The sequence below is a fragment of the Nannospalax galili genome, unplaced genomic scaffold (genome assembly GCF_000622305.1).
Source record: "Nannospalax galili isolate Female #2095 unplaced genomic scaffold, S.galili_v1.0 scaffold346, whole genome shotgun sequence".
Classification (NCBI taxonomy): Eukaryota; Metazoa; Chordata; class Mammalia; order Rodentia; family Spalacidae; genus Nannospalax; species Nannospalax galili.
The window spans coordinates 4669945-4695064 of record NW_008357637.1 but is presented as its reverse complement, the minus strand read 5'-3'; the positions used below and the strand labels follow the sequence as shown (position 1 = coordinate 4695064).

Here is a 25120-nt window from a genome sequence, read left to right as displayed (position 1 = left end):
TATGTTGAGGTATGTTCCCTCCAGTCCAATTCTCTCTAGAACTTTAAACATAAAAGCATGTTGAATTTTTAAAATATTTTTTAAAAAATTAAAGTGAGGGGCTGGAGAGATGGCTCAACAGTTAAGAGCACTGGCTGCTCTTGCAGAGGACCAAGGTTCAGTTCCCAGCACCCACACGGCAGCTAACAACCGTCTATAACTCCAGTTCCATGGGATCTGACACTCTCTTCTGGCCTCCATGGCCACCACATGACACAGGTGCGGGCAAAACACTTGTAAAATAAAAATTAAAAAATAAAAAAAATATTTTTAAAGTCATCCAGTTGAAGCAAGTGAGAAAATAGATGTTTAAAAGCAACAGAAAGAGCTGGGGCTATCCCTTAATGAGAGAGCCCTTGCCTTGCATAGGCATGGTGCTAGATTCTATCCCAGCACCATTAAAAGTGAAATAAGGAAACTGAGCCTCTGACACCCACAGGACAGGAATGAGTTTAGTATTTGGGTTGTTGAGATCTCAGGATAGAGAGTAAGAGACTAGTAAAAGACTTAGAAAATCATTGAAAACTCCTCAGGATTTGGTGAAAGCAGAGAAAAATAATACATTATTTACCTGAAGATGCTTTTATATAATGAACTCTGTGAAGAACAGTATAGATGGGGAAGACTACAGCCCCCAGTGACTCAGTCCTTTCTTAGAACCTTGAGTTCAGCTTAGCTTCTCACCCTAAGTTGATGGTAATAGTGCCTGTACACACCTTGCAGCAAACCTTGGAAAGGCTTCTCCAAATGCTACTTCATCCTTCTAAATAGCAACATTGTCAGCACATTTTACTGCTTGTGAGCATTTTATGTATAGAAACATCAAGGCTCATGAAAGCTCTAAAAAACAAGGACAGTTATCACTGTTTTATGTAACCAAAGTTATAGAAGTTATCCAGAACATTTGAATGTTTGCGGGGGGGTGGGGGAAGAGATCTTTTAAATGCACATTTATGGCCAGTGATATGCCTTATGATCAGATAAGAAGTCATACATATTATGTAAAATAGATACCAAGAGGGACTAGTTTGGGTTAGGTAGTTACTTGAAGTGTGTGGAGTGCTGTCTCCTCAGATGGTAGATTAAGTCTTGGTTCTGGAAACCTTTATATCCTTAGTGATGATAGGGTTTGGACAGTGATGGTGCCCTCCCTGGGATGTTCACCTAAACACACAGGTGGAGACCCAGCTCCCTCCAGTGTAGCCTGGCTCTGCTCCTACATCTAATCCCTCCCTCGGTGCTACAACTTGGAGCTCTTCTTTCAAGTAGTCAGTGTCTATACATTTAATAAACCAGTTCCATTTATGTGTGGCTCCTCTTGTCTGTGCTATGACATACATAACTAGATTGCAGCTGATAAGTTTTGCCAGAAGTCCTAACGGTGGTGTCTGTCATCAGCATCACCAGGACCTGAATGTGTCAGCTCAGGAATTGTGATAGCCATTATGGTTCTCCTCTGTGCCAGAAGTGACAGTGGAATGAAGCTGGCCAGCGGCCACAGGTCGCTCTGAGGTTCTTACTGGTTTCATTAAGGCAATAAACTGCATTTGCTTCACTTAAACTAGTTCCACAAGTGGTCATGATGGGAGTTGTGTGAATTTAAAAACAAGAGGGGTATATTTTTTTAAACAAACGCATTAATTTTAGTATAAGTTACCACTTTTCAGTCTAATTTAGCAAATTATTTGTATTCCTTTTATTCTTTCTGAAACCTCATTGTATTCTTCTTGCTGAAAAAGAAAATGTCTCAAAATATTAACCAGAAATGCTTGAATTCTGGGACCTTGGATATCACAGCCCGACAAAATGACAGAGCAGAGAGAGAAGTAACCTGAGTAGAGGCAATGTGATGTGGGGAACTGGGGGCTGCAGAAGCGTCCGTCTGCACCGTGTGGAAGACATTCCTTAGTTTGCTCAGGTATAAATACAAAATGAGAGGTAGTACCAATTTCATGCAGCTTTGTGATTTTAGACAAAGTAATAAGCACAAGACACTTGGAACGGTGGCTGACAACAGTAAGTCCTCAGTAATTGTCAGCAGCTGATGGAAGCAGGAAGAATAGTGATGGCTGCTTCAGACTACCAGGTGAACTGCATGCTTCTACGCGGGAAAGCGTTTGTGAGTAGATAGAAATAGGAGCAGTGTTGTATTTTAAGAGGACTTCAAATACTTTGGAGTGTCCAGCTCCACTTGATACCAAGTGTATTGCAATATAATTATAGCTTACAGTAGACGTATTTTTCATGTGGCTTTCAAGAAAATTATTGTGAACTATCTGACTGGTCCATGATCTGCTGCCATATCATATCTGACTGGTCCATGTTCTACTGCTGTATCAAAGTACCTCAGAATGGGTAATTTATAATGAACACAAATTTAGATCTCCCAATTCTGGGTTCTGGGAGGTCTAGGCTCGAGGGACAAGCATCTGGTATGAACCTTCTTGCTGCATCCTCCCACAGCAGAAGGTAGAAAGTCAAGAGAGAGCTGGAGGGATGGCTCAATGGTTAAGAGTACTTGCTGCTGTTGCAGAGGACCTGGGTTCAGTTCCCAGCACCTACATGGTGGCTAACAACCATCCATAACTCCAGTTCCAAAGGATCCAGTGCCATCTTCTGACCTTTGCAGGCATTGCATGAAATGGGTACACTTGGATACAAGCAGGCAATTCACTCATACACATAAAATAAAAATAATTTTTTAAAAAGTAAGTCAAGAGAAGGCATTACTGTCTTCACGTGGCAGAAGAGAACCCCTCGCCCACAGGCCTTTTCACAGCAACACTGATCCATTGAGAACGGGACCCCTGACCCAACACCTCTCCACATATCACACCTCTCAACACTGTCATATGAATTTTGGAGAAAATAAGTATTCAAGTCTTAGCATTGGTTATTTGACAAACCATTATTTGTGTAAACAATTAGGCATGTACTGGTTTGGATGTTTTGCTTTGTTTTTCTTTTGTGTGCTTCTGGGGTCAGACAGGAAGTTAGATGATGAGGCATGAACTAGAATCCAGGTCTCTTAGCCATAACCAAAATTTTCCAAGAGGAAAGAGAAGCTGTTTCTCTACCTTGAAGGAACAGCTAATGGCTAGTTTACTTTAAAACCTAATTCAAGCCAAAGTGTCTTTTGCTGAAATAAACACCAGAAAGCCCAGACTATGAAAATAATGACTTTTTTCCTTTATTCTTTTCACAGATTGTGGTTTGAATGTTCATAAGCAATGTTCCAAGATGGTCCCAAACGACTGTAAGCCAGACCTGAAGCACGTGAAGAAGGTGTACAGCTGTGACCTGACAACACTTGTGAAAGCTCACATCACCAAGCGGCCAATGGTGGTGGACATGTGCATCCGGGAGATCGAGTCCAGAGGTGAGGTGCTTCCAGTGCAGGCTGCGTGAGCCTTTCCTGGTGCAGGGTGTAGTAGCTTTCCCTCACTGCCTCACTGGCGTCTCATGCTCAGCACTTTCATCATCTTCTATAATTTGGGGAAAATAGGATCAGGTGACACGAGCTTGCAAAGTCTAGAATGAATAAGTAAATAGCTTGAGTCCAGCATACATTTAACCATTTATGGAAATGCTTTAGGGTACATATACCTATGGTCCCTGCAGTCTGCAAAAGTCACCATCAGAGATAGATTACGCTTTTCAGCTTTCACATGCTTCTCAGATCCAGAAAGCAAATGTGGAAATGCCCTATTAACGTAACCAAGGCCAGAAATCAGAGCCACACCTAATTACTCTTTCTCACGTGGGAAAAACTGCCATGGGCCTGCTACAGGCTCTCTCTGTCTTCTCTTAAATAAAGACTTTATGATAGAACTGAGGTGATGAATTATTTCCCCTAGGACTTAATGTTATTTGATCTAATTAGGCAACATGATAGGCCAAATTATAAATATCCTAGTGACAGCAGGTCAGAATTAAGAACTATGAATCCATTTTATTTAGGAGAAAAGTGTGACAGAGTTTCTAATCTTGCATGCTTCATTATTATTGAGACATTACCTGTGCTTTTCCAATTTCTTTTCAGGTCTTAATTCTGAAGGACTATACCGAGTATCAGGATTTAGTGACCTAATTGAAGACGTCAAGATGGCTTTTGACAGAGGTATGTTTTCCAGCACAGACATTAACTTGGGGCAGTGATAGTCTTTGTCAGACAATCACAATTTCTTATGTTATTTTTACAGTAATTTTCTAAATGATTGATAATTGTCACACTCTGCAAAAGACTCAGCTGGACATTGTAATCCCAACACTTGGGAGGTAGCAACAGGAGGGTCAGGAATTCAAGGTCACCTTCGGTACATAGTGAGTTTGAATCCAGCCTAGGCTACCTGAAACCCTGTCTCAAAAAAAAAAAAAAAAAACCCAAACAAAAATAAGTCAGTGTATAGTTTCTTATCTTAATATTATCTGCATTAAAGGGTCAGATTTCATGATGAGAAACACAAAGCTTAATAACTATATCACCAATATTTGAGAATGCAAAGTTCCAAGTTCATCGGAAACATACAGGTGGATTAAATTTACCAAGTATACAGAAAAGGTGGGGTACAGCTGTTCCAGCCTGCATCACTTGCCAGTCACACTTGCCAGGCATCCTGTGTGACTGAGACAGTTTAGGCGCATGTGCAGGAACCAGAAAGCTAAGAGCTAATACTATGGCCTGAAACCTGCCCTAGTGGGACAAGGGGCCTTGTCAAGGAGGAGCCTGGTAGAGCTGTTTTTACAACATGCCAGAGGGTTGAAACAGTCTTGCTGTGTAGACCAGACTGGCCTCAAGCTTGAAGTCCTCCTGCCTCCCCACTGCTGAGATTGTGGGTATGTGCCACCATGACCGGTTTAGTGGGACTTTAAAATAACATTTCAGTTACATTTTACTGTGGCTGTCCAGTTTGTCTTTCCTTGAATACAGAGTTAGTGATCTTTTTTAAAACCTCTTTGTTTTAAACCGTGCGTGTGTGTGTGTGTGTGTGTGTGTGTGTGTGTGTGTGTGTGTGTCGTGGGGCAGGGCTGGGGATTGAACCCAGGCCTCACAGGTGCTAAGCAAGTACTCTCTACCACTAAGGCTCATCCCCAGCCTGATAATGTCTATGTTTCTAGTTCTGTCACGGTCCTCTCCTGTTGGCAGCCTTCTTAGAAGCCACAAAGTCAGAAGACAAAAATAAATATTATTATCAACCTGCTATTTAGGCAAGCCTAAGTACATGATGTGAACAAAGAAGGTACGGTGAAGAAATAATATGTTGTAAACAAGTAAACATCGAGGAGAATCCTCAGTGTATGCCACATGACGTGTTAAGAGGCATTTCCTTTATTGGAGAGGCAGCAGCTGAGTGTGTCCATTCCCAGCCTGTAGTCTTGATTCTCAGTATGAAAGCAACACTAGTAAAAAGACCGATTGTTCACATCAACCACAGCAAACAAACCAGTGTGACAGTTTTCTTTCGCTAAAATTTGAGACACTCTTTTGAACCCTGAATACCACTAACAGATTTGAAGATTCCTGAAGGGTTTTCCTTGGCTCCATGTGCTTAACCTCCTCCAGGGCATTCCCAGCGGTCATTTGTAGGAATCATGCCTAGAGTTTTAACAAGGATGTGGAGGAACCAGCAGGGCAGATCACTTAAATCAGTCCTGCCTCTAAGGCTGCCCAAATCTCTGTTTGTTCAAAGGAGCAGTGTACTCAATAACAGGGCGATATGAAGTAATTAAGAGTACAGAAGGCTTAGCTTTCAAATAATCAGATCCAAGAAAGAAGAAGACAGGATGCAGAGAAGACTGGCATGGATTCGCTTGGGTGAAAAGGCAATTTTGGGAAGTCTTCTCTCACTTAGGAGATAGTCAACTGGAGCACCACCCAGTCTTAAGGCCAGCAGGTGCCTTTCAGCTTTGCTGCATTTTGCCTTCTGGTGAGACTATACAATATGGTGGGTACACCGAGGGCTCCATGGTGGAGGCCAGGAAAAACCCTTGAGCCTTATCCCACAAGAGCCCCAGGCATGGTTAATGAGTCAAGAGCTGAAAAGTAAAGGAAGACTTGGGGAGCAGAGATGCTACAGACTGTGCTGCTTGAGGTGTAGCCCTGCTTGAACAACTCAGTACCTAGATTTCGCACTCCAGATTGTCTATATTTTAAAAAATATTTTATTTATTATTTTTATTTTATGTGTATGAGTGTATTGCGTGCATGTAAGTGAGTGCACCCGTGTCATGCAATGCCATGGAGGTCAGAAGAGGGCTTTGGATTCCCCTGGAACTGGAGTTAAGGACGGTTTGCAGCCACCATGTGGGTGCTGGGAATCGAACCCAGGTCCTCTGCAAGAGCAGTCAGTGTTCTTAACTGCTGAGCCATCTCTCCAGCCCCAGGCTATATTATTTTTAAACATTAAAACTTAAAGTGAAAAGAATGGAACAGTATGTACATATATTCTTATTTAAATTCAGATTTTAAATTTTTTTAAAGGAAGCCAGGTTTAGTGATGCACGCTTTTGATCCCAGCACTCAGGAGGCAGAGGCAAGTGGATCACTATGAGATTGAGGCCAGCCTGCTTTACCTAGCAAGTTCCAGGCCAGCTTTGACTACAGGGAGACCCTGTCTCAAAAAGACCAAAAAAATAAATTTTTAAAAGAAAAAGAGCTGGTGAGATGGCTCAGTAGATAAAGATTCTTGCCACTGCACCTGGCAGCCTGTGTGGAAGGAGAGAACTGACTCCCGCAAGTTGTTATCTGACTCCCGTGTGCATTCTCTGGCACATGCATGCCCATATTCACACAAAATAAACAAGTAAATAAAATACTGCTTAAATTCAGGGTTTAATACAACAGAATATATTCAATAAAGGGGATGGAGTGGAAGAAATCACAAAAGAGAGCATATTATGGAATTCCATACATGAAATCGTTGGCATATATAAATCAATTGAGATAAGAAGTGTGTGGGCCTTGGCTGGGCCCTGGACTTGGGTAGTGGCACTAACTCAGGTCCTCATATTCCAGGGAAATGAGAATATTCTAAAAATCAGATTATGGTGGTAAGCATGCAGTTGTAAATATATGAAAAACATTGAATTATGTATTTTAAGTCATTGATTCCATGTGAGAATTATATCAGTAAAATTTGTTTATAAACCTAAAAATGTTACATACAAATTTTAAATGAGGCTTTAAAAGAACTTTTTTTTTTTTTTTTTTTGGTCTTTTTTTGGCCAGGGCCCCCCTTAAGCCCCCGCCGCCCTGGAATTCACTATGTAGACCAGGCTGCCCTTGAACTCACAGAGATCCTCCTGCCTCTGCCTCCGGAGTGCTGGGATTAAAGTCATGTGCCACCACGCCCAGCTTAAAAGAACTATTTTAATAACAATTACATAATAAATTCAAGAATGTTTATCTTTTAGGTTCCTAGCTTTTTAAAGTCTCTTTTCAACTGATATATTTACTCCAGAATTTCAGTAAGCAGCTGTCACACGCCAGGTAGCAAGTGCTTTACATTAGATACAACAGTTAACCCTGTATCCTTGGTCCTTGCATCCATCGAGGGCTCACCTGAGATAATAATCTCACAGTGGTTATTGACTTCATCTTAATAAGTTCCATAAAGGAAAATATTAAAAGTGGAGAACTAAGCATAGTCTGGTAGGTAAGTCACTCTGATTATCTTCAGGTTTTAGCATCAGTGATGCTGGATATTAGAAAAGGCCTTCCCAGGAAGCAGTGCATTCACTGATGCTAAAACCTGAAGATGATCAGAGAATGACTGTGCATGGGATGAGTAGCCAAAAATAATAGGCCCAGAAAACAGCTGAAAGGAGAGGGCTGAGCTGTCAGCAGCCTGGTGGCTTCCACTGGATCATTTGGTGCCTCCAAACTATACCTATATGTAGCTAAACTACAAGAACAGTGACTATTTTCCAAACCAAATTGGAGAAGTGGCCTATATCCTATGAATAGGAGGGCATTTGAAATCTGGATTCTTAATAGAAATCGATTAATAGATATTTAAACAGGAACCCAACGGCAGGAAAAATAAAAATAAAAAAGGCTGGAGAGAGATGGCTCAGCAGTTAAGAGCACTGGCTGCTCTTACAGAGGACCTGGGTTCAGTTTCCAGTACCTGCATGGAGGCTAACAGTTCCAAGGGATCTGACACCCTGACATTGGGCACCAATGCCTGCCCTCTCCAGGCACTGCACACACATGGTGCACTTCCATGCATGCAAGCAAAACACTCATAGATATAAAATAAAAATAATTTTTTTTGTCTTTTTGAGACAGGTCTTCCTGTAGCCCCAGCTGCCCTGGAACTTGCTGTGTAGACCAGGCTGGCCTTGAACTCACAGAGATCCACCTGCCTCTTCCTCCCAAATGCTGGGATTAAAGGGAAAGGATGCACCATCACATCCAGCAATTTTCTTAATTTTAGAAAAAAGAAAAGTTGCTTTTTTAGTTTTTTTTTTTTTTTTTTTTCTTTTTGAAGCAGGGTCTCCCTGTAGCCCCAGCTGTCCTAGAACTCACTATGTAGACCAGGCTGGCCTTGAACTCACAGAGATCTGCCTGCCTCTGCCTCCAAGTGCTGGGACTACAGGTGTGCGCACCATGCCTAGCTAGAAATTATTTTTATGATTTTTAAAAATTTTTATGTATCTGAGTGTTCTGCCTGCGTGTTAAGTGCTTCTGTGCGTGCAGTGCCCACAGAGATCAGAAGAGGGCATCAGATTTCCTGGAACTGGAGTTACAGAAAGTTGTTAGCCCTCAAGTGGGTGTGGGAACTGAACCCAGGTCCTCTGCAAGAACAGCCAGTACTCTTAAGGGCTAAGCCATCTCTCCAATCCCTGAGAAACAATTTTGATTTTGTTCTTCTGCCTTCAAGTAGGCTTGTCCTTCCCCCGTTGCAGGTCTCTGGGACACAGGCCCTACATGCTTCCTGCTGTCTCCTGCTGGAGAACTCTGGCTTGCCTTTTGTTTCCAGAAAGCATTTTACTCTGCTTTGTCCTGCGCCATACATGACCTTAACCCAAGGTCAAAGAGAGCACACAAGTAGAGTCAGTAATGACAGTGAGTCCCATGGGCTGGAGTAGTTTGCAATTTTAAAGAGGCTGGATTTTTTTTAGATGGACTTCCCAGTAGTTTAAGAGTTTCAGAATAATTGAGCTGAAAGTAACAGTGATTTCATATATAACCCCTCCTTCCTGCCATACCCACAATTTTCCTGTTACTAACTTGATTTTGTTTTAATCAAAGAAGTTCTCACTATGTAATGTAGGCAGGCCTAAAACTCTTGATCATCCTACCTTTATCTCCTAAGTGCTGGGATTACAAGTTAGAAATCCCTATCTTCTACTTGTTTGTCTCTTATTTCTTTCTCACAAACACTTGTCAACCATGAACCTGTTTTACCTTTTCCAGAGAATGTCAGTTACAATCATACATTACAAAGTCATTTCAGACTGACTCCTGTCACTCTGCATTTATGGTTTTGTGTGTGTATGTTTGGCTTTTGTAACTTAATTCATTTCTTTTCATTGCTAAATAATATTTTAATATATGGAAGTTCCAGTTAATCTGTTTACTTATGCACACATGTGCACACACACACACACAAACACACAAACACACACACCCTAGCAAGAAAAATGATACTAATTAAATCTTTAGTAGATAGAAGTTCAGATATTATAACAAGGTAAAGAGCTAAGCACAGGCTACTCCAAAGACCAGTCTTGCTTTCCCATCATTTCCAGATCTTCCATTTGATGGTGCCCTTCCTTTTCATTATTTCAACACTCACGTCTTAGAGCATTTTCTTTGGGCTTATGGGGCATTTGGTTTGTTTGCTTTGCTTTTTTATTTCTCACTGTCTTGCCTACCCATAGGGCTTAGTTAGACAAGATCCAGCTGTTATTTATATGAAGCCTGCAGTGAATGAAACAAGGGGGCCTTTATTATTATTTATTATTGTTATTATTACTATTATTTTGCATATATTTATTTTGTGGGCACACATGTCAAGCTCAGAGGACTACTTTTGGGAACTGGGTTCTCTCCTTCCAGCATGATGGGTCCTGGGGATCAAACTCAGGTGGTCAGACTTAGTGGCAAGTGCCCCTACCCACTGAGCTGTCTCACCATCCCCCAGGGAATCTTTGGTGCTGGGGGTCTTTCGTAGGTGGGAAGTGCTTTTGTTGTCCTTTTTGACAAACTGTGTTTCTATAAAACAGGAAAAAAGCACCACTGCGTTGTTCCCCTGAGAACTCTCAGGTAGCTCTGAAATTTAGACATTTCCACCTCACTTTCTCTGCACTCATTCACAGTTGAACAAGGAAGATAAATAACTTTAGATGAGAAAAATCTGAAAATTTATTTACTGTTTTTCTGAAATGCGTCATTAATCTATGTCATGTTTCACACTGCATTTGATGTTAAAAACAAGTGTTTCTTGGCAGTAATGAAAATACATTTTTAATTGATTAAAAAAAAGCGTTGCATCTTAAAAATCTGATCATATACAAAACTGTCATGTGTTAAAATGGTGCTGGCTATGACTCTAGATATTTATTTTTGTTTCTTCTAAAAGATGGTGAAAAAGCCGATATTTCTGTGAACATGTATGAAGATATCAATATTATCACTGGTGCACTTAAACTGTACTTCAGGGATTTGCCCATTCCTCTCATCACGTATGATGCCTACCCCAAGTTCATAGAATCTGCCAGTAAGTATGAATGTGTAGTCCCCAGGCCCAGCAAACGGCCTCTTCTTGGTCTTCATTTCCTGGTTTCTTTGCTGAGTATCTGTGTGTGTGTTTATTTTATTTTTATTATGAGTGTGTGTATCTGTATATTAGTTGTATGAACATGAGTGCAGGTGCCCACAGAGGTCAGAGATGTTCAATCCCCCTGGAACTAGAGTTACAAGCAGTAGTGAACCATCTGGCATGGTACTAGGAACCAAACTCGGATCCTTTGTAAGAGCAGCAAGCACTCCTAATTGCTGAGTCATCTCTCTAGTCCCTTGGATATATTGTGAAATCTTTCCCTGAAACTCTCCATGGTTAATACACTCACAAGCATTTTGCACTCTCTCTAACACAGACCACCTATGACTACCACCTTGAGAAGCTTTTTTTTTTAATGTACTAGTTTTCCAGAATAAGCCCATACCAACGCTGCTTAGATATGGACCAACACTTTGTAAGAAAAAAATAAGAATAAATAATTAGAAAAAAAAAATCAAATATCCAAAACAAACTGTTGTAATATTTAACTCAGCAAACAACTGTTACTGTCAGATTGCTGTACAGGTTTCTAATGTTTCTCAATTTTTGTACTTATTGTACATATATAGACATTTTAACAGTTCACAAACTAGCGCTGGTCCATCAATCATGCTTTAAGGAATACAACTTCATTTCATGAAACTTGTTTTGGGGGCTGGAGAGATGGCTCAGCAGTTAAGAGCACTGGCTGTTCTTGCAGAGGACCTGGATTCAAATCCCAGCACCCCACATGGCAACTAACAAAACTTCTATAACTTCAGTTCCAAGGAATCTGACGCCCTCTTCTGTCCTCCATGGGCATTGCCTGATATGGGTGCACTTACACACATGTCGGCATAACACTCATACACATTAAAATAAATAAAGAAATCAAAAAAATTAAAAAAAAAGAAACTTGTTTTGTTTTGCTTTGTTTTCAGAACTGGGAATTGAACCCAGGGCTTCACTACCAAGAAGTTATTTTTTAAATTCTAGTTGAGATGAAAATGGAAAAAAAAAAAACCAAAGCTCACTTGTCAAATTTTATTTATTCTACAAAAATCATACCTGTAAGTTGTGTTTCACTTTTTAAAGAAGGGAAATCTTAACATATTTTTAGTGTTGGCCTCACTAATTTTATTTTTCAGAAGATGAATATACTTCTATGCTTTTCTTTCTTTAAAACCATATGTTATCTTGATCTTTAAATAATAACATCACTTCCTTAGTAACACTGATTTACTTTTTGACTTTTACTTTCATGAAGCTCTAACATCCTTTGTTATACATTTTAGCTTCCCCTTCAGAGCTTTTTTAAAAATTTTTGTGGCTAGATCCTCAGGGGCTCCATTTCTCTCCCAGGCTACCTAGAGCTCTCAGAGAACAGAGAGAGAAGGAGCACTGACTCCAAGTTAGCCTGGAAAGGGAACTCTTCTCATCTTGAGGTGGACTCAGCACATCATGAAGATTGTCTAGGGAGTTTATAGCAGTCCTCAGCTAATGGCACCAGCCTGGAGAGCATGCCCACTGTGGAGGGCTGCCCACCATAGAGGGCTGTGGGATGTTCACCATAGAGGGTGCTCACCGTGGAGGGCTGCTTACCCAGCTTGCATAGTCCCCAGGACAACACTGACATGGCTGAATAGGTGTGTGTTCCTGCTGCTGTGTTGCTTGAGATCAGAACCGGAATTTGACTTAGTACCTGAGCCAAAACAAAGAGAGCGATGATCACTCCCTGTTTCTGAACCCCATACCCACTGTCTAGGTAATACCCTGGCCTCTTACTAGATTCTGAAGCCTCTGACCCCACAACTCCTCATGACCTAACCCACACTCACTATGGAGGAAAATCTTTTTTTGTTCATCCAAACCATTTATCATTGCTGTAGGATTTGTTTTGTTTCAGAAACAGCTTTCCTATCTGAAATCAGCAAGCCACCTTAGCTCTAAAATCAAGATAGAAATAAACACTTCCTTCTGTAATCTAAATGAATTGAGTTCTTTTTTTAAGATTTTTTTTATGTGTGTATATGTGTGTGCCTGGTGCCCACAAAGGCCAGAAGAAAGTGTCAGTCTCCTGGAACTGGATTTACAGGCAATTATGAGTCCCCATGTGGGAGCTGGGAACCAACCCATGTCCTCTGCAAGAGCAGCAAGTGCTGTGATCCACTGAGCCATTTCTCTAACACCAGAAACCTTGGTACCCTCTGTAACCTCATATAACCACATGTGGTGGTGTTTGAGGCTGATGGCATCATGGAATATCATGTCCTTTCCGACTTCGTGCTTTAGATGTTTAGACACAGGTATCTTTCATAAGGCACATATGAAGATCAGAGACCTTAACAGTTGCAGAGGATACACGAGCTGCCTGCCATGAATCAGGCCTGTCACTTTACATCCATATTATCATTTTAGAAAGAAGATATTATGGTTTATTAGTAAATAAACCCTCCTGTACCTCTCATCAAAGCCCTTGCTCTCTCTGCTCTACACCCTGTCTGGCTCTACAAAGGAAGAGAGAAGAAGGGACCCACTTCTGAGTGGAGGGTAAAGTGAGGTGATCCTTCCTAACAGAGTTAACTCTTAGCACTTCCCCCTCCAAAAATGCCTTGGCATTTCTCAGCACCCATGTTAAAGCTTTCTACTGCAAAAGCTGGTGGAGCTGTGCCATCCCTCCTTTGTAGGCTACAGGCCTCTCGAAAACTGGGTACGTACTCTTTGAATCCTTCCTGGGAGTCTGGGTCTGTCCATACCTCCTTTGCTCCTGCTCCCGCCAGCTGAGATACTGCTCTAGAACAGAAAGCAGGCCTTCCCAGAGGACCTGCCAGCATCTGTGGTATATGCCAGGCCCTGGGTTCTATCTCTAGCACTGCAAAGAAAAAGTCATTTTTTAAAAGACTATCAGTAAGATTTTGGCAGGAGTCACAAGGGCCAGTGGGGTAGCATGGCTTGTATACTGTCTCTGAAAGGGAATTGCCAAAATATTTGCACAATGTACAATGTGCCATCACTTAAGCATGTCTGTTATGTTCTCAGATGAACTTGTTAGAATGGATAAAACTTTGCTTACCTTTGTACATATTTGAATTTTTTTATAGTCACCTCCTGAATATCCAGTGTATCCATTTTCCCTAGTTGCTAAGATGCTCAAAAAAAAAAAAAAAAAAAAAAAAAAAGGATGTTCCTCTAAAGGCCCAGTAAACAGCATTCCTACGCAGAAACTAAGATGGCCTTTGGAAATCTGTGACTTGAGCCTTAAAAATATTTTCCAAGGCTGTGAGCAAGGATCTGTGAACAAGCATCTTCTACTGGCTCTAGAAAGGCACTTCGGAATAGCATTCACTGAGCCATTTGTCTGAGCTTTCTGTTAGAGCGTTTCTCCCTGGTATTGAACTTGCTCTTTTAGAAATCATGGATCCTGATGAGCAGTTGGAGACCCTTCATGAAGCACTGAAACTGCTGCCACCTGCTCACTGCGAGACCCTCCGGTACCTCATGGCGCATCTGAAAAGGCAAGTTACAGACTTGGTGTCCTACATGCTTATATGGCAACCAAATCTTAGGAACGTAAGGAAGCAAAAGGTGAAAGAAAGTTCGAACATTCTGTGGAGTAAATGCATAGCTACATTGTCCTCCTGTGAGAAATCATGTTGCTTGAGAAGGAATGCTCAGAATGTCAGTACTATGTGCTGACCTGACTCTGAACTGCATGTGTTTGCAGTTCTAGGATATGTTTGTTAAGTATGCTAGAAATACCAGTGTTCTGCAGACATGCGTGGATGAAGAAGAGCATGTGGCCACTGTCAAGCAAAAGCAAAGCAGTCTGTGGGGAGGCTCACTTTTCTTATCTTCTTGCTCCAAAATAAGCACTTAACTTTGGTGATGAGGTTTTAGATCATTGAGTTAATGTTACCAACACTGGAAAGTGACATAAAGAGATGGGGTAAAAGGAGGACTGTTTTAATTACTTTGAGTTTTAAGCTTTGATGTGATTGATGGCGAACTTTCCTAGTTAAAGCAAAAATTTCACAATTATATGACTTAAATATCGGGATTAGGGCTTTAAAATGTAAAACCAATTAGAAACAAAAATTTTGTATGCCCAAAGGCATGAGCTGTGACCAGGCACGTTTTAGTCACTCACAGATATTTGTGCTTTCCCTCTTTAAAAGTACCCTGAGTTAAAACCATGGTTGAGTGTGCTGTGTACAGCACCACTTGTGAATTCAAGCTTGCTCATATTTGGTTGTAATTAAGTGTTCCATACTAAAACAAAGTAGTGACTTAAATTACAATCTGTGCTCTTGCTGGAGTAGTAAAAGGAACAGAAACAGACTCCAATGCAGTCCTGTGAGCCACGCTTTGTTGCACTAACAACTGTTTTCTTCCTAGACACTCAGCAAACTTCACTCTGCAGAAAACCTCTAGGGGAAGCCAGAGCGCCGAGGGGAAGGGCATGTGCAACTGCCACTGTGACCCAGTCCTCCCCCTGCTCCTGCAAATCGCAAATGTGGCTGAGGCAGGAGAATCCCAAAACATCCAAAGTCACACCATCCAGGCTTGAGCCCCAGCAGTCACCAGAGTCTTAAATTCTTTATCATTATAACCTACTTTAAGAAGAGTCAGTCCTTTGAAGTTACTGAAAAATAAAAAATTTTTTAAAAAAACCTGGGGCACGAGTTGAGCAGTGGGCATGAACCTTGACTGAGTCTGGTCTTCGTTTTGGTGCCCAGGCTGGATGAAGAGCTGCCCTCCTTACCCAAATCACCACCTATCCCTTTGTGTTTTCCAGAGTGACCCTTCATGAGAAGGAGAACCTAATGAGTGCAGAGAACCTTGGGATTGTGTTTGGTCCAACCCTCATGAGATCCCCAGAACTAGACGCCATGGCCGCATTGAATGATATACGATATCAGAGACTGGTGGTGGAGCTGCTTATCAAAAATGAAGACATTTTATTTTAAATTTTAATTTGAAGGGGAAAGAAATGTTTTACAGATGAAGGAATGTTTTATTGTAACCTTACTGGCTCCATTAGCTGAATTGTTTCTTGGTTAGAGGTTTGGCCAAATAACCAGATTAAAGTGAAGGAACTTTGTCATTTCTGTAGCGCCATTCAACTGTCCTTGTAAAACAGTGAATACACACTTTCCAGTTCTAGTATCCTGGGTGTTTATCATGTTAAGAGAAACTCAAGCTACTGCATGATTAGCCCTGTTTGGTAAGGAAACCCCACACAAGGAAGCAGACCTGTACCTGCACCGCTTCTGCCCCGGGTCGTCTGTGGCCGTCACCCAGCATGTTTCCCAGAGTAAGCTGTTGTGACTTTGTGTTGGGGTCCATGCCATTGGTTTCTGATGCTTGCACTCACTTGCACATGCGCATGGATACACAGCACCCCGGCTGTTGCATTACCATAGACTATCATAGCTGACTTCACAAATGGTTTCTTTCCGCGCTCTCTTAGTTCTGCTCTAACATAGTGCTTTCTTTTCAGCAAAAGCAAAGTATGTTTTCAGATTTGTCACTTTAGTAAGTTATCCTACCAATAAAATTGTACCAAGCAGAGCATTTTCTGTTAAATTGTTGGTTTTCAGTTGTAATTTTATATTTTTACCTGGCATGAATCTATTAATTTATTAAATTTGGCTTTTAGAAATCAAAAAATATTAATAGCTTTCTTTGCCATGAGGGAAAATAATCAGAAAACTGTGTTGGGTCACTTCATTCTGATTATCTCTTCTCACTGCTTATTATTAAAATGTTGTGGTAATCTCCTAAAATAACTTCAACTATCTAGAATCAGCATTCATTTATTAGATTTATTTTTTCTTCTCCTATAATATTTACTCAGTGTTTTGGGGAGTGCAGACAGGAGTTCCTTCTAGATTCAGAAGCTAAAGAGAGCTAACTAAGGGGTTAGATGACAGCAGTTAAGAGCACTTGCTACTCTTACAGAGGACCCAGGTTCGGTTCCCAGCACTCATATTGCAAGTAACAAATGTCTGAAACTCCAGTTCCAGGGGATCTGATGCCCTTTTCTGGCCTCCGAGGATATTTTACACTTACATACAAAACACTCATACACATAAAATAAAAATAAATTTTAAAAGAGCTAACTAAAAGAGTGGCTCTTTCTAAATACCTACTTTGTTGAAAAATCTAGGGTTAATATGCATTGGGCCAATAACACAGCTGGAACAAAGTCAGGTAGAGGAAGCTACCCTGGATGCCAGAAACCCGAGATCTGGGCTTGGGACTACCACCAGTCATCCATGTGGCTCTGAGCAGTTGACCATCTCATTCTGTTTCTTGGACTATGAAATGAGCACCCACCTGGAACTAAAGTTCTATCCTGTTTTAAACAACAATGAAGCAAAAGTTGGCATGGTGGTGCATACCTGTAATCCCAGCACTTGGGAGATAGAAGCAGGCAGATCAGAGTTCAAGGTCAGCCTGAGCTACATGAGACCCTGTCTGAAACAAAAAAACCCCAAAGTAAAACAGCTGAGCAAGGTGGTGTGCTGTAGTCCCAGCTGCTGGGAAGGCTAAAGTTAGTTGGAGAAGCACTGAGTGCAGGAGCTGGAGACCAGCCTGGGCAACTAAAGGAGACCTTGGCTCAAAACAAAGGGTTAAAAATAAAATACATTTCTGAACTATCTAAAAAATAATGGGAACTGAAGGATATATGAGGTTTCTCTAGCTCCATCTTTTCTCTCCATGGGCTATTGTAGGCAGTTGACCTTTTATTACTGTTTACATCGAGTATGGCTGTTGGGAAATATTCCATCACAGCTCTCTTTAACCAATGTCCTGTGAAAAATGGCACTGTACTAAGACTTATCAAACAGAACACACAGATTGATAAAGTGCAGAGTTTTATTTTATGGAACACTAACCATCTTTAAAGTGGAAACTGCTTATTAAAAGACTGAACACCAAGTGCTTTTAACCTATGAAGTATATTCATCACAGAAATCTGGTCTGATAACTGTTCCTGGGTTAGGTACAACATTGAACTACAATTGCTCCACACCTTCTTTGTTTTGAATGAGGAATCCAGTTGTGTAAAAGAATGCTTTGTTAGAATGCGTTAAACCAGTTTTTTCCTAAAAGAAAGTATTGGGGATAGGAGTGCTCAGAGTGAGTACTTGCCTCACAAATGTAAAGAAACCAAGAGGCAGAGGAAGAAGGAATGAGGGGCAGTGGGAGGCACGATTTGGTTGACTTCAGAGTAGACAGACACCTTTTAGAACAATAATTATCTACCAGACACAATGCCTGTGGAGATGCTGACCTATCACGTAGTGGCAGTAAATATTAGGCAGACCATTTGAACAAGTTCTGAACCCATCTGCAGACACGGGCAGTGTTTGCCAGTTTGTGAAGAATGTGCTTGGATGATTTTTAAATATGGATGTGTAGTTCATACCCTTGGGTTGTGCAGATACAAATCCCAGTTACCTCATCTGTGAACACACTTGGACTGATGGATGGATGGCATTTTCTTAAATGAAGAAACAGTTCCCAGCCATTCAGAGACATTTGTTCAATAACTACCCAGAAAGTTCTAGGCATGTCTTTCTCTGGTCAGTGCGACATTTTTTGACGATGAGGCAAACAGAGTAGACAGAGAGGTCAGTCAGCTCCCATGCCCACTCACTACAGGCACTCTGTCCTCAGTGTCAAGTGCCCATATATTCTAAGCTGTAGGTAGTCAGACATTATTGAAAAAGCAAGAATTTCAGGGTTTTAGTGACATACCAGCTAATAGAAAATTCTTAATTGAATTGGTATGTAAAAACGTTCTAAGGGGAGAAACAGACATTAAACTATTTATGTTACTTGAACTCAGAAGAAGAATTGAGAAAGGTTCAGGGTTCCAAGCTTTTTTTTCAGTTCTGGGAATTGGTACCTGCTAGACAAGTGCCACCTCACTGAGTTACATCCCCAGCCCCACCTCCATCATCATCTTTAACAGTGTTTATAGCTGTCACTCCAAAGCTAATTAGGCATTTTGGCAAGTCCAGGTGTTACTGGCAAGTTCAGCTGAAAGCAAAAAAAAAAAAAGCCCTAAGTTTACATTAAGAATTCAAGGTATCCACGTCTCTCAACTGTATATTTTAGAAATTGAGAAGTCAGTGTCTTTGGGAATCTTTTAGTGTTTTAATAGCTCCTTGTGCTATAACAGCTGTATGCTATTTTGCATCTGTCTATTAGGGATACGAGAGAATTTCCTGATCTAGTCATGTTCTTCACATGCACCATGGTGCCTCACCACAGAATGCTGAGACCTCACTTCAGCTGCGTGCATTGTAGTGGAGTGCAGAAGACTGTAGGGGCAATATTAGGGACCTGTCAAACTGATTTTAAAGATCCAGTTCATACTTACACTGGCTCTTCAAAAGGGGTGATTTCCTATGTCCCTTGGAACATCAGCCCTACTCACATTTCCATGGGCACCATGCTAGGACATGGGGCAAGAGAAATGTGAGCTCACAGTTCCGTTTGGTACTTTGGAATTCACCTTCAGCACTTCTTTGACCAACAGGGAAAGAAAATGGAAGCAAAAGTCATTTCACCAGATCCGCACATCCACCAGTCCCTCTGGGTAGGCAAGTGCTGTCTAGATACAGAGCCAAGCGTCCATGTCTGGGGAGTCACTTGTTTCTCATTTCTCTGTAGCAGATTAAGGCTGTCCATCCCTTTGCGTTGTGACACACTGCCCTTGCTTGGGTTACACTGGTGCACAGTGGATGGTAACTACAGCTAGGGATGAGTCTATCCGCTTCTCTGCGAAGACTCAAAGACCCCTAGTGGATCCCTGAAACTCAGCAAGTATCAAAGCCTGCCTGTACTGTTTTTCCTACCCACAAATGTATTGCCCTTGCCATCTTAATTAAGTGCTATCACACTTTGTGGCCATAGCTTTTGCAGTTTGACGTGTGACAGCAAACTTGCACCTCTGCCAGGCTGGAATTAAGCTGTTTATCTGACCAGCTGAGAAATCAGGACTGGAGAAATAACAGGCAAGTTTCCCAAATAGCCAGTTTCAACTGGTATGACAGTGACATTCCCTCTGACTAAACCTTAATCCGAGGTAATTTGTTGTGTTTCCAGTGAACTGAGCAGAGGTTAGACAATGTAGAAGAGAACAAAATGTTCACTATTACAATTGCAAATTCCACCTTTCAATTAATCTTTAAGAAATTGTTTGTTGGGCTGGGGAAATAGCTCAGTGGTAGAATGCTTTCCTAACATACTCAAAGGCCTGGGTCCCGAGTACCGTGTGTGTGTGTGTGTGTGTGTGTGTGTGTGTGTGTGTGTGTGTTAATATTTGATGTAGGGACTGGCAAGATGACTCAGCCAGTTCACCCAGCCAGACAACCTTAGTTTGATTCTTGGGACTCATGTGGTAAAAAAAAAAACAACTCCCTCAGTGAACACACTGTCCCAAGGTAGGGGTGCCAGCATCTTTCCTGGGTAAGTCTGGCAGCTTGACTCCCCCAGCCTCATTCACCCTCCCAGCTGCCCCACCCCATCTCTCCTCCTGACCTGGATACTGGTGCATTTCTTGCCTTGGCACCCCAGACGCCTAGACTGACCTCTTGGCCTAGAATCCCCACTACTTCCTGATCCTTTGCATCCACACCAACCCAATCCCTCCCTCCAATCCCCAAGAGCCCTCTGGGCCTGGTTCCACCACCACCTACATTTGCTTCCCTGGACTGCTCAGCCACCAGCTTCCTGGTGGCAGCATCTTTCCTGAGTAAGTCCCACTGAACCCACCACGCCTTGATTCTGCAGCCTCATTCACCCTCCCAGCTCCCCCACCCTATCTCTCCTCCTGGTCTGGGTACTGGCCCATTTCTTGCGTTGGCACCCTAAACCCCTGGGCTGACCTCTTGACCCAGAGTCCACACTGATTCCTGATCCTTTGCATCCAAACCAACCCATTTTCTCCCAGTACTCCCCGGGAGCCCTCAGGGCCCCTTCCTTCCCCCACCTCCCTTTGCATTCCTGGATGGCACAGCCACTAGCTTCCTGGGACCAGTAACTTTCCTGGGCCCCACTCCCAAGCCAGCCTAGCCCCCAAATTCCTGAGGTGAGCATCTTACCTGTAGGGATCCAGACCTTAGGAGAAAGCCTGAGAGCATCTGATCCTCATCCAACTTGGGCCTCTGTGGGAACTTCTAAAGACAAAAACAATTTGGTCACTCCAATATAAAATCAAAAGAGAGAACCTGAAGCCTAGACCAACCAGCTTTTCATGCCCAAAGGTAAACCAAAAAGGCACATAAAAAGAAGCAGACCTGAGAGATAGTTCAGCGGTTAAGAGCATTGACTGCTCTTGTAGAGGACCCAGGTTTGATTCCCAGCACCCACATGGTGGCTACAAACTGTCCTTAACTCCAGTTCCAGGGGAATCTGAAGCTCTCTTCTGACCTCTTCAGCACTGCACAACATGGGTGCACTTACCTACATGCAGACAATACACTCATACACATAAAATAATAAATAATTTTTTAAAAAAGAAGCAGACCTAAACTCAACAAAGGAAGGCTTGAGTCACAGAATAATCAGAAACTACAAAAGAAATCCACATGTCAAAGTCACAGAGAAAAAAGTAACATGAAAAACCAAAATAATATATCCCCACCAAGTACCAACAGTCTGCTAGAGGAGTACAATAAGAACCCCCTAAAGATAACACAGGACATGGAACTCAAAAATAGTTATAAATATGATAAAAGAATTCAGTGAATTTAAAGAACACACAAACCAAAGAACTTAAAGAAGATAGGATAAACTTCTGAATAAATTAAGAAGAGTTAGAAATATTGAAGAATATTCAGGCTGAAATGAAGAAGGAAGTGAAACACTCAGAAAGCCAATTAGAAACAACAGGAGAAAGCCTCACCAATAGGATGAATGAAATTGAAAACAGAATATCAAGACTAGAAGATAAAGTGGATGCATTAGACCACTCAAGGAAAGATTATGAAAAATTTAAGAAAACACAAGAATGGAATATGCAGGAACTGTGTGACACCATAAAAAGACCAAACTTACAAATCATAGGCATAGCAGAAGGAGAAGAATATCAAAATAATGGTATGGACCAGATCTTCAACAGGATTGTGGAAGAACATTTCCCAAAATTAAAGAAAGACATGCCCATACAAATACAAGAAGCATATGGAACACCAAACAGACAGGACCAGAAAAGAAACTCTCCATAGCACGTCATAGTAAAAACACTAAATGTGCAGAACAAAGATAGAATACTGAAAGCTGCAAAAGAAAAACAAGCCACACATAAAGGAAAACCCACCAGAATTACAGTTGACTTTTCAGTGCAAACTGTGAAAGCCAGGAGGGCCTGGACCAAAGTATTCCAAGTTCTAAATGACCATAGATGCCAACCCACACTACTTTACCCAGCCAAAATGTCTATTATAGTTGAAGGGGAAAGAAAAATCTTCCATGACATAAATAGGATGAAAGAATTCATGTCCACAAAACCAGCTCTTCAGAGAGTTCTTGAAGCAATACAAAGAGCTGAAGAAAGGAATGACTAGACCCAAGAGGTTACAGAAATACTCAATGAAGGTATAACTGTGGAAATGCACAGCTATACTAAGAATGTGAACAGAAATAAAAATGACAGGATTCAATACACATCTTTCATTAATAACTTTAATATCAGTGAACTGAACTCCCTAGTTCAGACTAGTTGAATGGATTAAGAAACAAAACCCATCTTTTTGTTGCCTGCAAGAAACTCATCGCATTTTCAAGGACAGGCACTACCTTAAGGTGAAAAGGATGGGAAAAAAAAAATATACCAAGCAAATGGAGCTAAGAAAAAAGCAGGCATTGCAATTCTTATATCTGATAAAATGGACTTTAAAACTAATCAGAAGAGATAAAGAGGGCCATTTCATTCTGACCAAGAAGATATTACAAACATAAGCATATATTGACCAAACTCTGGTGCACTCAACTTCATAAAATCAGTACTGCAGGACTTTAAAAGCCAGATTAATCCCAACTCATTAATAGTAAAGGACTTCAATACCCCATTGTATCCATTAGATAGGTCAACAGGACAGAGAATTAACAAAGAGACATCTGAATGAAACAGTTCCTTATATCAAATGGACCTAACAGACATCTTCCAAATATTCCACCCAAGCACCAAAGAACATACTTTCTATTCAGCACCCCATGGAACTTTCTCCAGAATCAACCATAACTGGGACACAAAACAAACCTCAACAAATACAGAAAGACTGGAATAATTCCATGCATTCTATCAGACCACAATGCAATAAAGCTTACAATCAACACCGGAAGAAGCCCTAATATGAACACATGGAGATTAAAGAACACACTCCTGAATGATGAATGGGTCAAAGGAGAAATTAAGAAAGAAATAAAAGTATTCCTGGAACTAAATGAAAAGGACAATACAACACAACAAAACCTCTGGGACATGTTGAAAGCTGTCCTTAGAGGCAAGTTTATAACTCTAACGGCCTACATTGAAAAATCAGAAAGAACACAAGTAAATGACTTACCATTCCAACTCAAGACACTTGAAAAGCAACAACAAATGAAACCTAAACGCAGCAGACAAGAAGAAATAACAAAAATCAGAGCAGAAATTAATGAAATAGAAACAAAGAAAACAATACAAAAAATCGACAATTCCAAGAGCTGGTTCTTTGAAAAGATAAACAAGATTGACAGACCACTAGCCCAGTTAACCAAAAGTAAGAAAGAGAAAGAAAGAAAGAGAGAGAGAAAGAAAGAAAGAAAGAAAGAAAGAAAGAAAGAAAGAAAGAAAGAAAGAAAACCGAATATTCCACCAAAAAGATCCAGAACATTATAAGAGAATACTTTAAAAACTTATATGCTACTAAATTTGAAAACCTAAAAGAAATGGCCAGGTATCTAAAAGCATGGAAACCACCAAAACTAAACCAAGAAGAGATTAACAGCTTACACAGACCCATAACACATAAGGAAATTGATACAGTAATACAAAACCTCCCAAATAAAAACAAGCCCAGGAAGAGGTGAATTTACAGCAGAATTCTACCAGACATTTAAAGAAGATCTACATCCAATACTACTTAATTTATTCAAAAAGATAGAAATGGAGGGAGAACTTCCAAATTCCTTCTATGAAGCCAGCATCACTCTAATACCAAAGCCAGGTAAAGATACAACAAAATAAGAAAACTATAGACCCATATCCTTAATGAATATGGATGAAAAAATTCTCAAAAAAATACTTCCAAACCACATACAGACACATAACAAAAAGATCATCCACCATGATCAAGTCAGCTTTATCCCAGAGATACAGGGATGGTTCAATATATGTAAGTCAATAAATGTCATAAATCATATAAATGGACTCAAAGACAAGAACCACATGGTCATCTCAACAGATGCAGAGAAGGCCTTTGACAAAATTCAACATGCACTTATGTACAAAGTCCTAGAGGGACTTGGACTGGAGGGAACATACGTCAACATAATTAAAGCCATATATAACAAACCCACAGCCAACATCATTCTAAATGGAGAAAAACTGGAAGCATTTCCATTAAAATTGGGAACCAGACAAGGCTGTGCACTGTCTCCACTCCTTTTTAACAAAGTGTTTGAAACTCTTGCAAGAGCAATAAGACAATAGAAGGCAATTAAAGGAGTAATAATTGAAAGAGATCAAATTATCCCTTTTTGCAGATGGTATATCTAAGAGATGCCAAAATTCCACCAGAAAATTCCTAGAAATTATTAACACGTTCAGTAAAGTGGCAGATTACAAAATTAATCTACAAAAGTCATTAGCCTTTCTATATACCAATAACAAACAATCAGAGGAAGAGCACATGGAAACACTCCCTTTCTTAATAGCTGCAAAAAAAAAAAAAAACACCCTCAGAATAAACCTGACCAAAGGCATTAAAGACCTCTACAGTGAAGTTTTTAAATCTTTAAAGAAAGAGATTGAGGAAGACATCAGAAGATGGAAGGACCTCCCATGCTCATGGATTGGAAGAATTAATATTGTGAAAATGACCATCCTATCAAAAGCCATTTATAGATTCAATGCAATGCCAATCAAAATCCCCATGACATTTTTCACAGAATTGGATAAAAACATCCTAAGATTCATATGGAAGAACAAAAGACCTCAGATATCCAAATCAACCCTGAGCACTAAGAGCAATGCTGGAGGGATTACTATACCAGATTTTAAACTGTATTACAGAGCTATAGTCATAAAA

The 25120-nt window shown here is 40.8% G+C and overlaps 1 protein-coding gene across 4 annotated transcripts in view; it reads left to right on the top strand.

Annotated features, from left to right (window-relative positions):
• The window catches only part of Chn1 (chimerin 1), a 193083-nt gene extending 176605 nt beyond the window's left edge, over positions 1-16478 (top strand). For 2 of the 4 annotated variants that reach the window (XM_008855298.2, XM_029557250.1), the window contains 5 exons: positions 3245-3418; positions 4082-4159; positions 10629-10766; positions 14218-14323; positions 15604-16478. In XM_008855298.2, the coding sequence (XP_008853520.1) occupies positions 3245-3418; positions 4082-4159; positions 10629-10766; positions 14218-14323; positions 15604-15775 (668 nt within the window). In that variant the 3' untranslated portion in view covers positions 15776-16478. The remainder of the gene's footprint in view (positions 1-3244; positions 3419-4081; positions 4160-10628; positions 10767-14217; positions 14324-15603) is intronic. The other 2 variants (XM_029557249.1, XM_029557251.1) reach the window with 1 other exon arrangement.
• Positions 16479-25120: the final 8642 nt, after the last annotated feature.